Source organism: Netta rufina (genome assembly GCF_964035555.1).
Source record: "Netta rufina genome assembly, chromosome: 8".
In the NCBI taxonomy this organism is placed as follows: domain Eukaryota; kingdom Metazoa; phylum Chordata; class Aves; order Anseriformes; family Anatidae; genus Netta; species Netta rufina.
Window position 1 is genome coordinate 10,789,371 of NC_140131.1, and position 12,178 is coordinate 10,801,548.

The following is a 12,178-nucleotide window of genomic DNA, read 5'->3' on the forward strand; positions in this document are numbered from 1 at the left end:
TGACTTCAGGTTGACCCTGAAATTTTCAGACATTTGGAAAAACTATAAGTAAATAGTTCGAAATTAGGCGGGCAGTGACCACACAGTGAGAACCAGCCCGAGTCTGAATTCTAGCATTTTTATCTGTTATTTATGTGGAAGAGTGGAGACCTTCACTGTAAATGTCAACAACACTTAACACTGTTGTTTCTAATGCATAAGCTTCTTGCTAGTATCATAAAAAAATGGAGACCTTTTCACTCCACAGGGCGTACTGCAGCCATCTCACAGGACCTACCTTCTGCCTGCCTTAAAAGCAAACACATCGAGCTGCTCACGCACTCTCAAATGGCCGAGAGAAGAGGCTATTTTTCAAATATTCCACACCAGCCATCTTTCTCTCAAATCAGGAAAGTCTACATGCCTTTACTGCCACCAAAAAGAACTTGAATAGCATGTCCCAGGGTCAGGGAGCTGTGTTCCTCTGTGGTGCTCTGCAAGCCCTGGTCGGTGCCCACCTCCACGTGTGGTCACCCAGCCTCCTCACCTCCAGCCACCACTTGTGAACTTCAGCTTTTGGGAATCCACTGACTGGGGTGAGGTTGACAGACAGCCCTGAGGCATGCCATCTCCTCTGCATATGGTCACTGTCCCCATGATAATGGAATGCCACATGCCTGTTAGCTTTGTGGGGGGAGCAGGCTAAATGCTATTTAAGCTATGGATGAAACAAGTCTCAATATTTGCAAACAAGACATAAGCACAAACTCAATCCATACTTTATTTTTTTACACTACCCCATAAAACCCAAGTTTATCCCCATATAAAGTCCTTCTCTGGCATTTTTGTCCTTAGGATCTCACTCTGTATGGGAGCGGAGGAGTGATGTTATAGTCAAAAGCCTTCTGGACACAATCCTGGGTAATGCGCTCCAGGGGACCCCACCTGAGCAAGGGGGTTGGACTAGGTGACCTCCAGAGGTCCCTTCCCACCTCAGCCATTCTGTAATTCCCCACCCTGATGCTCAGCACGAGGCCGTGGCCTCAGGTCCCACCATGTGCTCCGTCTTCCAGCTCCCTCCAGAAACATCACATCCAGCTGTAGCCACACAACACCATTTGTATTTTAGAGAAGCTAAGAATGCAGCGAGTAAAACAGATATCAAAGCGAGTCCGAAATTCCTCGCAGCACTGCTTGTTATTGATCAGCTAACTTTATGATGTCTGTGCAGGAGAAAGCAGCTACAAAGACTTCCAGAACTTGGAAGCATATTGCTAACATGTGAACTGGCTCTCCGAGGCAGCTCACAACAAACTGCAGGGCTCCGTCCCCACATCAGCTCGTGTGTAAACACAAGACAACGCTTTCTTAAGGTCATCGCTGTGCCAGATTTCAGTTGGTTACTTGAGATACACTTTAACAACAGCACTTCAAGCCATCACTACTTCTAATACCACAATAATTCCATTGATGATTTTTAATCTTATTGATAAACATGTATTTACTGTTGCATAGATATAAAATACAAATCAAGAGACAGAAAAAAAAAAAAAAAAGCCTGAAGAAGCAATAACAATTTTAGGAAAACCTGGCATGCATTAAATGTAAGCTCGGGAAAGCCCTTAAGGTCTTTTTTTTTTTTTTTTTTTTTTTTTTAATAAGATATAAATAAAATACAAAACATCTAGACTCTTGATTTACATCGTAGTTTTAGAGCCTTCAGGGATTTTTTTTTCAAGCTTTTCTTCACAACCAAGAGTTTGTTTTTTCAGAATACAAGTTTAGTTCCCAACATAATCCCAGGGCTCGGAAAGTTGGAGCACTAATTTAAAAAACAATTATGCCAGAAAATGGGCAGCATTTTGCAATAGCCATGCATTAACCATTTTGATCCAAACTCAAGTCTGGTGCTCAGGAAGCAATAAAGGCTGTAGAAACAGGCTAATTCATGACAAATGAAAGTGAACCTTGAAGGATTCATAACATGCTGTCCAAAGACGAGGGAAAATAAATACAGTTGCTAAAAGAGGGCTGTTCTTCCTCTTGTTGCTGCATTTTTGATGCCCCTTCACAGTGACCAGGCAATGTCTTCAAGGACAAAAACTTCATCAACAACTACTACAGTGATTTCTAATTCTCCTGAGCCTTGCAGAACCATTACAATATGGCACTTAGGACAGCTAGAGGACACCTGCTCTTCCCTCTAAGAGGTAAGAGAGAGGGATAACATCCATGTCTCAATTGCGTTTCAACACTTCTGGGAAGAACCTTAATTTGGAGTCATTCAATTAACTGGGAACTTGGGGTTTGAGATCTCCCTCAGGCACATTTTGCTTCTCAACGGGTTAGGAGAAGAACTATTCTTTAAGTACATTCAACAGTAACACATTAATTTTAATCGAAATAAGGGACTCCACTGGAGGCTTGTACTTTCATCAAGAGAGCTCAAGAGTGAGGGATGATTTAACTTCAAAACTGATGACACAACTTCCCTTTGGAGGCAATAATGAAATGTTGATCCTCTACCTCTTCTGAAACTTGAACCTTTCCCCCTGCCTCAAACCTCTCATTTAATTTCTTGAGGTTATAAAATCAGCTAGATTCCCTGGGGGAAATAGCAACATTTTTATAGATATATTCCCATGTGATAATGGCAACTATTACCAATTTTGGTCAAGCGTAAAATTCTAGTAGAAAATAGTTCAGCAATCTGCCTCAATCAAACTTGCAGAGAAACAATCTTATATTAATACCTATGCTGAACAGAATTAACATCTATACATCTTTATGCTTCTTGTTTAGTTAAGAACAAGTGAAGAACAAAAAAATGCTCACAGTAGGAAAATCATCCATACAACAGCGTGCAGCTAACTAAATCAAGACGAAATTGGAAAATAAAAGTAGAAAACAGACACGCCATTATCAAGTAGAACGAGTCAAAAGGTAGGGAAGGTGTTTGCATGTAGTACTCCAGCCTCTACAAAGAGCTGGAAGGGTAGGTTGGGAAAGACCTACTTTTCTGATGGTGCTTTTTTTGGGTCAGTTGTAAATTTTAATTGTGATGACCAAGTGAATATGTTTTCTCACAGATAAAATATTGTTCACGCCAAGAAAGTTGATGTGGAAGAAAAAAGAAATATGCAAGAAAAGAACATGCATGAAAAGAAAAGAGATTTTTTTTCCTGATAACATTTTGCTATACCAAATATACCATATGCACGCCTGAAAACTCAACATTTTCACTGAAGATGCATGACCTCTCCCCCATGAGACTAATGAAAACACTGCTAAGCAGCACTGAACCATGGTTCTTCCCAGCAGCATTCACACAAAGAAAAACATCCAAATAAAACCGAGTATGAGAACAATTAACCATTGCACAATATATTAGTATTGGTGCTCTGGGCAATGTCTCTCTTGTATCAGATGAAAATACAAAGTCTCCTGGCCAGTACTACAACTTATTACATTCAATAAAACTGTAGCATTTCAAGTATGTTCTTAATATTCTCATGTTCTTAAAATATTCTCATACTACAGTGGGGGTGAAATGGCTTTGTAAATTGGTGGTGAGAGCAAATTCTGAGACGGTGGCATGACAGTGAGAAATAAGTATCGCCTTCAAAGACAAACTGATCCTGGGCCAACAAAACAGCCTCTCTGCTTACAGTGATCTAGCAGGAGCAAAGGTAGAAGTGAGGACACATAATTACTGCTATGCAGTGACACAATGACTAAACACATGAAGGAGATATTACATGTATCATAGTTGTTTAGGTTTTTAAGCATATGCTATGCCATATGTTTTTGCTTAAGTTCAAAATAAAAACTCCAGCAACTCCCGTCCTTATTACACAGAGATGATGCCAGATACTAGCTACTATTTCTTAGGAAAGCCTTCTTTAAGCCACATGTACTGAGAAATACTATTAATAGCCAGGTATTTCTCCAGTCTTGTTTGCTGCCCTTCTTCAAATAACTCTTTCCTTTTGCTTTAGCTAGAGAGGTAAATTTGGGGAGGAGGCCCTCTGGGATTAATAATCTCACTAACACTATAAACTATTTTTCCATTGCTTATTCATTGACAAATTTAACCCTGAAAGCAGTGCACTTGCCAGAGGATCCGCAACAATATGGACAACATGTGCATGTGCATACCTCCCTAAGCCACACCGATAGAAGTACTGCTAGAAAAGAGTGCAAATACATGAGCAGAAATTTCAATTTAAAGTAAAACCCAACCAATCTCCTTGTTCTTCACAGAAAAAGCTACAAGAGCAGGCCTGGTGAGTGCTGGGAAAAAAGCATTCCTAAGAGCAAATTAGACCCCTGCAAATGATGAAACGCGGGAGGCACTCCAACATCCAAGGCAGTGCTGAAACAATAGCCTGGGACACAGGAGGGTGCTCAGCGGTTTGAGATGTCCCCCACAGGACATCTTGACATCTGTAGCTTTTACAGTTCCAGCTTCTTGTTAACAATTTGATCTTCTTGACAGCTCTCAAAGCTGACTAATTTCATCGTGTTCCTGAAGGATAGCCCTCATTTTGGCTGCATACACGCTAATAAACAAACAGGCAGCAGGGCAAGGGCCCACGCTGTCCCATAAGTGCCCTATTAAATTGCTAGCACAGTCCCTGCAGCTCTCCACCAGGACATTTGCATTATTCTAATTCATTCACAGGTTCAGAGGCTAATATAGGTGAATGACCTTTTCTTGATAGGAAACCTAAATATAACCACCCTCTTTTTCTTTGTAGGGGAGTGAGGGGGGCCATAGGGAGTTAACCTGTTTGAACAATGAGCTCAACTGCCTTCAGTTCCAGAGGACAACTATTTTATTTATTAATAGAGATGCAATCATTATTTCCAAGCACTCACAGAGGCACATCCCATTTCTAGGTTCTGTCAAGTCACGTAGTAAGAGACAACAAAGCTCATCATAGCACTAACAACTTTATTTCTTATAGTAAGCACAGTCAATTGTGACAGTGTCTCCTGTTCAACAATGTGGTCATTCTTCATCATTTAGAAAGTCTTGACTTGGATTCTGAAAAACAGTCTCATGGCTGCATAAGTCACTGGGTGAAACCTAGAGCCACTGTTACACAAACAGCCAGATACTTGTAGAGGCCCTTTGTGGTGTTAAAACCTATGAGCAAATACACTCGTGCTTCTTCAAAAAATATGACATACTTATTAATTTCCTTATTTGCACACTGAGAGAGCAATAGACGTGTGATGAATGCAATGACACCTTCAGTCTGCTATATCAGCTCCAAGACTCCTGACAGTTCTCAGCTCTGCTTTTGTTCCACGTAGTTTGGGATGGGGATCAGGTAATTAGGATCAATTCTCAGTCCAAGTCTTTGGTGAACAGTGGCATCAGAGTCAACACGCACAAGAACTCCCTGCCTGTTTAAGACAGTTTAAGAAACAAGTACAACTGCATCTCATAAAACCCTCTTCACCTGATTTGTTGTATAGGGCACTCATGGACTACTGTTCAAAAAGAGTTTGCACAAGAGAAGTTCCTACTTCTCACCTCATTTCAGAAACTCCTGTTAATAAAGAAGCAGGGAAGCCACCTGCTTATAGCCATGCTTCTTTCATTTAGCTGACTGAGGTGGTTAACTAACGATAGCAGCAGTTTCCAATCTGACATGAAATGCAATAGTTCATTTCAGAAGTAAAACTTAGCTATGAGTTTGAAAACCTTTTCGCTAGACGTCTGAAGAAGAGGAGGAAAGTTTAATAAAAGAAAGCCGAAATGGTGCTGTTATCTTCCAAGCTGCTCAGAATCTCTTATTTCCTAACTTTGGTACTTTCAAGCTACCACTGAGAAGTTCCTATGAGTTTCTTGGAATATGCAGCATTACTGAAAGTGAGCTCATCCTGTAACTGTATTTCACACAAAAAATTTTTGCTCTTGGACTAGGTCACAGTAACTTGAAAACATTGGGGAATATTCACCAAAGTTCTCAGTAAAATCTTCCCATTACCACGGCAGTTACAATCGGTGTCTGTAAACACCAGCCACCTTTCACAGCGTGATTCACGTCGGAAATCCCAGCTGTTAGCGTCACTGGGCTTCCTATATGCACAGAGCAAAACTCCTGCCCCATCTGTTTCAACACAGGCACGTCTCTCCACACTTTCTCAGTCACCCTGACTACGCTTTTTCCCATGCACATCCCACTCCGATAGACTTCATCTCGCACCAGCACGTGACTTATCTCCCCGCTGCCTGCCTAGGTCGGTTGTTTGGATATCGTTAAGATTGCCCTGACTGAAAGCCCTAATGAGGTGCTGATCCCATCATCCAATCACTCAGCTGAGCCCGAACGTGTCCCGCGGGACCGGCCAGAAAAGACTGATGCAAGAATTCCAAGTGATGTGGAACATGAAAGGGCGCCATTCGCATCGCTAGGACTCGCAGGCTGTCAGCACAGCCATTAGAAATCCTGCCTTACAGAGATTTATAATTCAACCCTCCCACACACAGAACTTGCTCCAGACTGAAACTTGGCACAAAATCCAGTCCCGGGAGGGCATTAAAAAAATAACCCATTCAACTGTTTCCGTCCCATGGCTTCGGCTCTCAGCCATTTAAATAATGGCAATTTCTCATTTCTCTTTTTAACTGAGGAAATCCAATATAAAACACCAGATTTACATAACATTGCGGTGGTGATACAAGCTGGCAACAAACCCAGGAAAAAGGCTGCCAGAGCCATTCCGTCATCCCCTTTTGGTGAATTTCTCCATTTGGATTCAGTTTAACGGAATGATTTTTATTAAGTCTGGCTGACATCATGTGTAATCTGCAAATCCCACCTCCACGTTGGTCAGGCAGCATGCCCTAGCTTTGCACACCTTGTGCACCCATTAGCAGGGGACTAGCCCTCCTGTGGTCAATGCAGGCTTCCACTTGTGCTGCCAGTGTTATTTCTTACGGCCTTTACAGGAACCTTTGCTTGTTGATTTAGAGGACAGCAATTAGCTGACTATTGAGTTGCAAAAGACTGACTGGACAAGAAATGGACGTATGCAAAACAAAGAAGGGAATTAATGTGAGCCAGAAGAAATTTGTCAGTCCAGTCCTTGTTTTGATCAGAGATTGTTCTGACAGACAACTACCACATCTGCTTCCAGGGCCAGGGACAGAGACAGTCAGATTCAAGCCCTGTGTGGCTGCAGTCCTTCCTGCCCCAGGTATTTGGATCCCTGGGGTGAGGCCAGCCAACTGCAATCTTGAGTTTGTCAGGGGACAAAAAAAATCATGGGAACTGATGCAATGCCACCAACACTTCTTAATAAACACATCAGAATTCAGGATGGCTGCAGAAAATCACTGCTAAGAGCACATCTCTTCTGCTCCACCACCACTTGCCCAGAGAGGCCTTTGGTGGCACATACAGGACAGGGGGGAGTTTGTGTCACCCACAAAATACACCACCTGCTGGGTGGGCTACCGACTCCCATCTCATCCCCAGCAGCACCACTCCTGCTGTCCCACAGCATACCTGAAATGCAACTCCTTCCACCGTGCTCCAGCTGGAGGATGGGATATATTGCAAATTGTCGCCAAGGCATCTGAATACATTTCTCCTATTTGCTATACAAGTGCACAAGTAGCACAATTTTAAAATAGTTATGACCAAACACTATGAGAAGATTTATATCAGTGGTCAACCCAAGGATCCAAAACTTCAGAAAGATGAGCCTTACCTGTTCTTTAGCAAATTAATGGTTAAAAAGTACTTTAAATCAATTTGGACTCTCTCTGATTGTCTCTGATGCTGTCAGCCAAGATGCTACAAACTATGGCAGTCGATGTCAAAACACTTCCTCCAGAATGTGGTGGTAGGTCAAAACTGCCATTGCTGCACTGACTCTCCCTGTGTACTAACCCATCCTCCCTAATCCCAGCCTCTGCGGTCCACGTTCCAGCTGTGAAAATCCCTATTTATCTGTATCTGAGAGCTGCATGTACACTATTTTTCTATAACACTGGGAAAAAAAAAAAGCAGAGCCCTAGGGACCAACTGAACTTTCAAACTGGACAAACAAGATGGCAGGGTAAGCATCTGCAGAGCCCCCAATTCTTTTTCAACAGTTGTATAATTCCCTCATACCTTGTCCTTTAATTCCAAAGGGGGGTACGAAGTCCCTGATACGAGCCCATCTCCTGAAGGAATCATCCAAGAACATTGGTGCCGGCTTCGAGAACCTGAGGAAATCAAAAAGAGAGAGAAATTAATTCCTTAGCTAGGAAGGATAAATTTCGGTAGGGAGCTTGTGAGAATCAATACCTAAGTGCTGACTTTACATTCTCACTGGCAACACTGCAACAGAAGATTTTACTTTTAACCAAAGGTGCCTGCAGTAAAATAAATACATCATAATCTGTGCCATGAGGACACCCCAAACGCTTAAATCCTGAGCCTCATGATCATTTCTATTCAACGATTTAGGACATGCTGAACTTCCCCACTATTGTCTGGCTGTTAATTTAGTTACAATGAGTTATAAATTGCAACCAGAGTTTACGTGATTTTGCTCCAAGCTTTGTAGCCACAAGCCAATGTGTGGAATCTCCATGCCAGTGTGTGAAAGCACGTGAGGAAGGGGGGCAGAGCTGCCTTTACATTGTTCATTGCATATAGGTGTGCTACTAGCGCTGTACTGTGCAGGTGTGAATGCACTGGGCAGAGGTGTGCAGAAAACAAAGCAGGAGGTATCTGCTCTCAATGCTGCTTCTACCTCTTTCATGTGCACATATACAGCAGCTATCATAACAAAGGCAAGAAGGGAAGCAGTTCAGATCATGAAGTCGCACTCAGTTTACAGAGAATGGAAATTCAGTACAGATGTAGGTGTTTTCTTCTGCATTCATTAACATATAAATGATTCAAGAGATGTTCTTGCCAAACCAAACAGTTGTGATCTATCCAAAATCACTTACAAAAGAGGGAACTAGTCCTTCTTAACCATGTCAGTATGGGAATACATTATCCTAATTATACCCTCAACAGAAAACCCAGCAGCTACCGAAACTTGTCCCTTCTAGAAACAATTAGTAAAGTGGTCAGAGAGAAGGAAACAATTAGCACTTGACAAAAAACACTACAGAAATACAAACCTCCATATTAGACCACTTCTGAATGTACCGATCACTGCTAGCAAATGTGTTAATACCATCAGAAATCTGTGCATTCAATCATACCAGAACAGTAGCAGGGATGTTCTGGATCAATATCAAGTATGCTGTGCTACAGAGATGAAGAAAGGAATGTACTCCACGTTCAGAGTCACAGAGTACATCTCCACTACAGCCACAAGATGTACACTTACCTGAAAGAGGCACAGCCTGGCTGATCTGGCAGTGGGCTCGATGTACCCATCGATTGGTATGGTTTCACCCTTCCCCCTCAGGTTGTATATCAGGTAACTTATTGGACCTGAGCTACCCGATTTAAGATAAACTCATCTACACTACGCCACTGCTATGTACACACAATTTCAGATAGCAGCACAGTGAAGAAATGATGGAATAAACTCTGAATTATAAACTGCGATATTGTCTGTCCAATCACAGACACCCAGTAAACCTGAGGTTGCAGAAGTCTCAAGGAATGGGGAAGAGAGAGACCAAGAGTATTTAACAGATCAAGAATAGAAGATGCAAACTTGCCCATGCATACCGCTTCACATCCACCCACGCGATCTTTAATAAGATAATCAATCTATAACCATAAAAGAAGGACGCACAGATTATGTGGCTCTTCTAGAAAGAAAGGAGTGTTTTTCCAGAGCCCAAAGAAGGGCTGTGGATATGAAAGGATCTATATAATTCCATCTAGGAAAAAGTAGGGAAGAAGGGAAGATGTGTCAGATACATTACAGCTTCTGAAGATCTTAAGTAAAAAACAACCAAACAAAAAAAACAACCCACAGGACTATTAAACCAACTACAACAAGCAAAGCGGATACAATAAAACCCTGAAAATATCCTAAGAACTTCCATAATTTGACAAATTAGCTTTATGTTTGTACTGGTGACTTTTCAAGCATCTTGGTGCACTGAAATGTAAGTATTGTGTTACACTGCTGGGCCTCTCCCAGGAGTCATCTCTACCTCCTTCCAATATCAACAGGAGGAACCTTTGCAAGTTTTTTACACAATTCAAGAGCTACCACTTGAAATGATGGCAGCAGGCAGGTCCCATGGAATGGCTCCCCATTTTTACCCTCTGTTTTCCCCAAGCAGCAGCCACAGCAAAGGACGATGGCACTGCCTGAGGGTCACCAACAGCTTTGGGCTGGTTTGTGAGGTCACCAAGCTGCTCTGGTTACAGCTGGGATATGCAATCTTCAGGAAAAACCCCGGTGCTTCGGAAAGTGCACGTTTTATTCTCCTCTCAAGAATCAAGAGAATTCCCTATAATAATTCTTCAGAGTAGCACAGTGTAATAAAAGATATACAAAAACCAAACAAACAAATTAGCCACTTCAGTTCACCTATTCAAAAGTACTTCACAAGAAAAAAGGTGCATGCTGTAACATCAGACTTGACTCAGAAATTAGCATTATTTTCAGATGGAATTAACTGGCCTATTTGCAAGTCATACACCAGGGAAAGGCAATTTACAGTAGTATGAGGTGCAGTAGTGTTTCTCATGAACACAGATCCCCCTTTATAAGGTGCCTGGTAAATCCAGGAGGAAGAACAGATCCCCCTGGGACTACCCAGGGAAATTCTCAAAAGCCAGTGAAGCACCATCAGGCCTGATCTGATGCCTCTCTGGTGTCCCTTCTGTACATGACTATCAGTAGACTGAATTGGTGCCTAAAGAGAAGGGTGAAGTAACCAATGGCCTTGTTATTGCATTATCTACAAGTAAAAAAGAAAATTTTCTAGAAAAAAATGCAACAGCCTCAGGACACCAACTGTTACTCAGTAATATTTAACGCTCTTGTCCAAAGAGACAGGGAAACAGACTTAATTCACACGTTTGCTTCCTTTAAGAAGGGAAAGGAACAGTTCTCAGGAAAATATTATATCCATATGGGGCAAAAAAGAGCAAATTAAACGATATTTAGTTCCCATAAATCTTAAAGGTAATTCCGTTCTGGAAATATTAAGAGATGATGACTGCTATAAAGCTCGTGATCTATGAAAAGCACGTTGCCACCTCAATAAATCAGAGCAGGCCAGAACCGATGTCCAGCAGTGACAGGGAAATGCTGTCTGCCAAACCTCTCCAGGAGCATGGCTGCTCTGTCTCGTCTCTGGAGCGCGTCTGGCATATTGTAGGACCCCTCAGGAAATATCAGGATATGCCTCGAACAGTCCCTGGGAATGCTCTCCGCAAAGCACCTAAAATACATTCCAAGGAATGCGTGGGAGTTTGTCAAACAGAAAAAGTAAACGTCTCTGAACGATGTTAAGTTTTCTATCTGCTGAGCAGCTATGAGGGGACGCTGCATTTCACCCGAGTCAACTGCACTGCTATCTAAAAGGCAGGTTAGCTTCACCAGCCACAGCTTCAGAACTGATGTAGGCTTGTGCTCCACAGGCAAGCAGCACATAAGAGGTTCTATTTTTTAAACTCCAATTTTAAGCCCTTGCTCTCTCCACCACCCCAAATCCCAGAAAAGATATAGTGCAATCTCTCAGCATGGCACCTATGAAAAGATGAGGAATTTGGGTGCTTGTGGCACACAGCTCTGAGCTGCATTATTTGTGAGGCAAGTGCCAAGCACCCTAAATCTCTAATCTGAATGACATACACCAGTAAAACAGCAAAGGACATCTGGATAGATATGGTAATTACAGGGTACAACTCAAATCCCTCCCAGCTCTGAACTTTGCATTCCTTGTGGAAAGACATTGGAAGAATCTCAGTTTGTCACAGTACAGTGCAAACGGAAGCGTACTGCCAGGAAACTATTCTTAAACAGGAACCTATATACACAAGAAAGCGTGATATATGTTTGCACCTAGGGGATTCCAGCTTATGTGGAAAAAAAAATATGTTTCCAATTGTTTTCTCCCTGATAAGTAAGAAGAGCTGTGTCCCCAAAGCACTTCTGGCTTGAGGGATGAACTAGGCTGTCTGATCTATCCCGCAAATTCTACACAGGTGATAATCCAGTGCCCACCATGTTCCTCTTCGATGTGTGCAGAAGCATT

The 12,178-nt window shown here is 42.2% G+C and overlaps 1 protein-coding gene across 2 annotated transcripts in view; it reads right to left on the reverse strand.

The window, feature by feature from the left end:
- The window catches only part of ST3GAL3 (ST3 beta-galactoside alpha-2,3-sialyltransferase 3), a 167,514-nt gene that overhangs the window by 60,007 nt on the left and 95,329 nt on the right, over window positions 1-12,178 (reverse strand). For both annotated transcript variants that reach the window (XM_084291395.1, XM_084291394.1), the window contains one exon: window positions 8,118-8,212. In XM_084291395.1, the coding sequence (XP_084147521.1) occupies window positions 8,118-8,212 (95 nt within the window). The remainder of the gene's footprint in view (window positions 1-8,117; window positions 8,213-12,178) is intronic.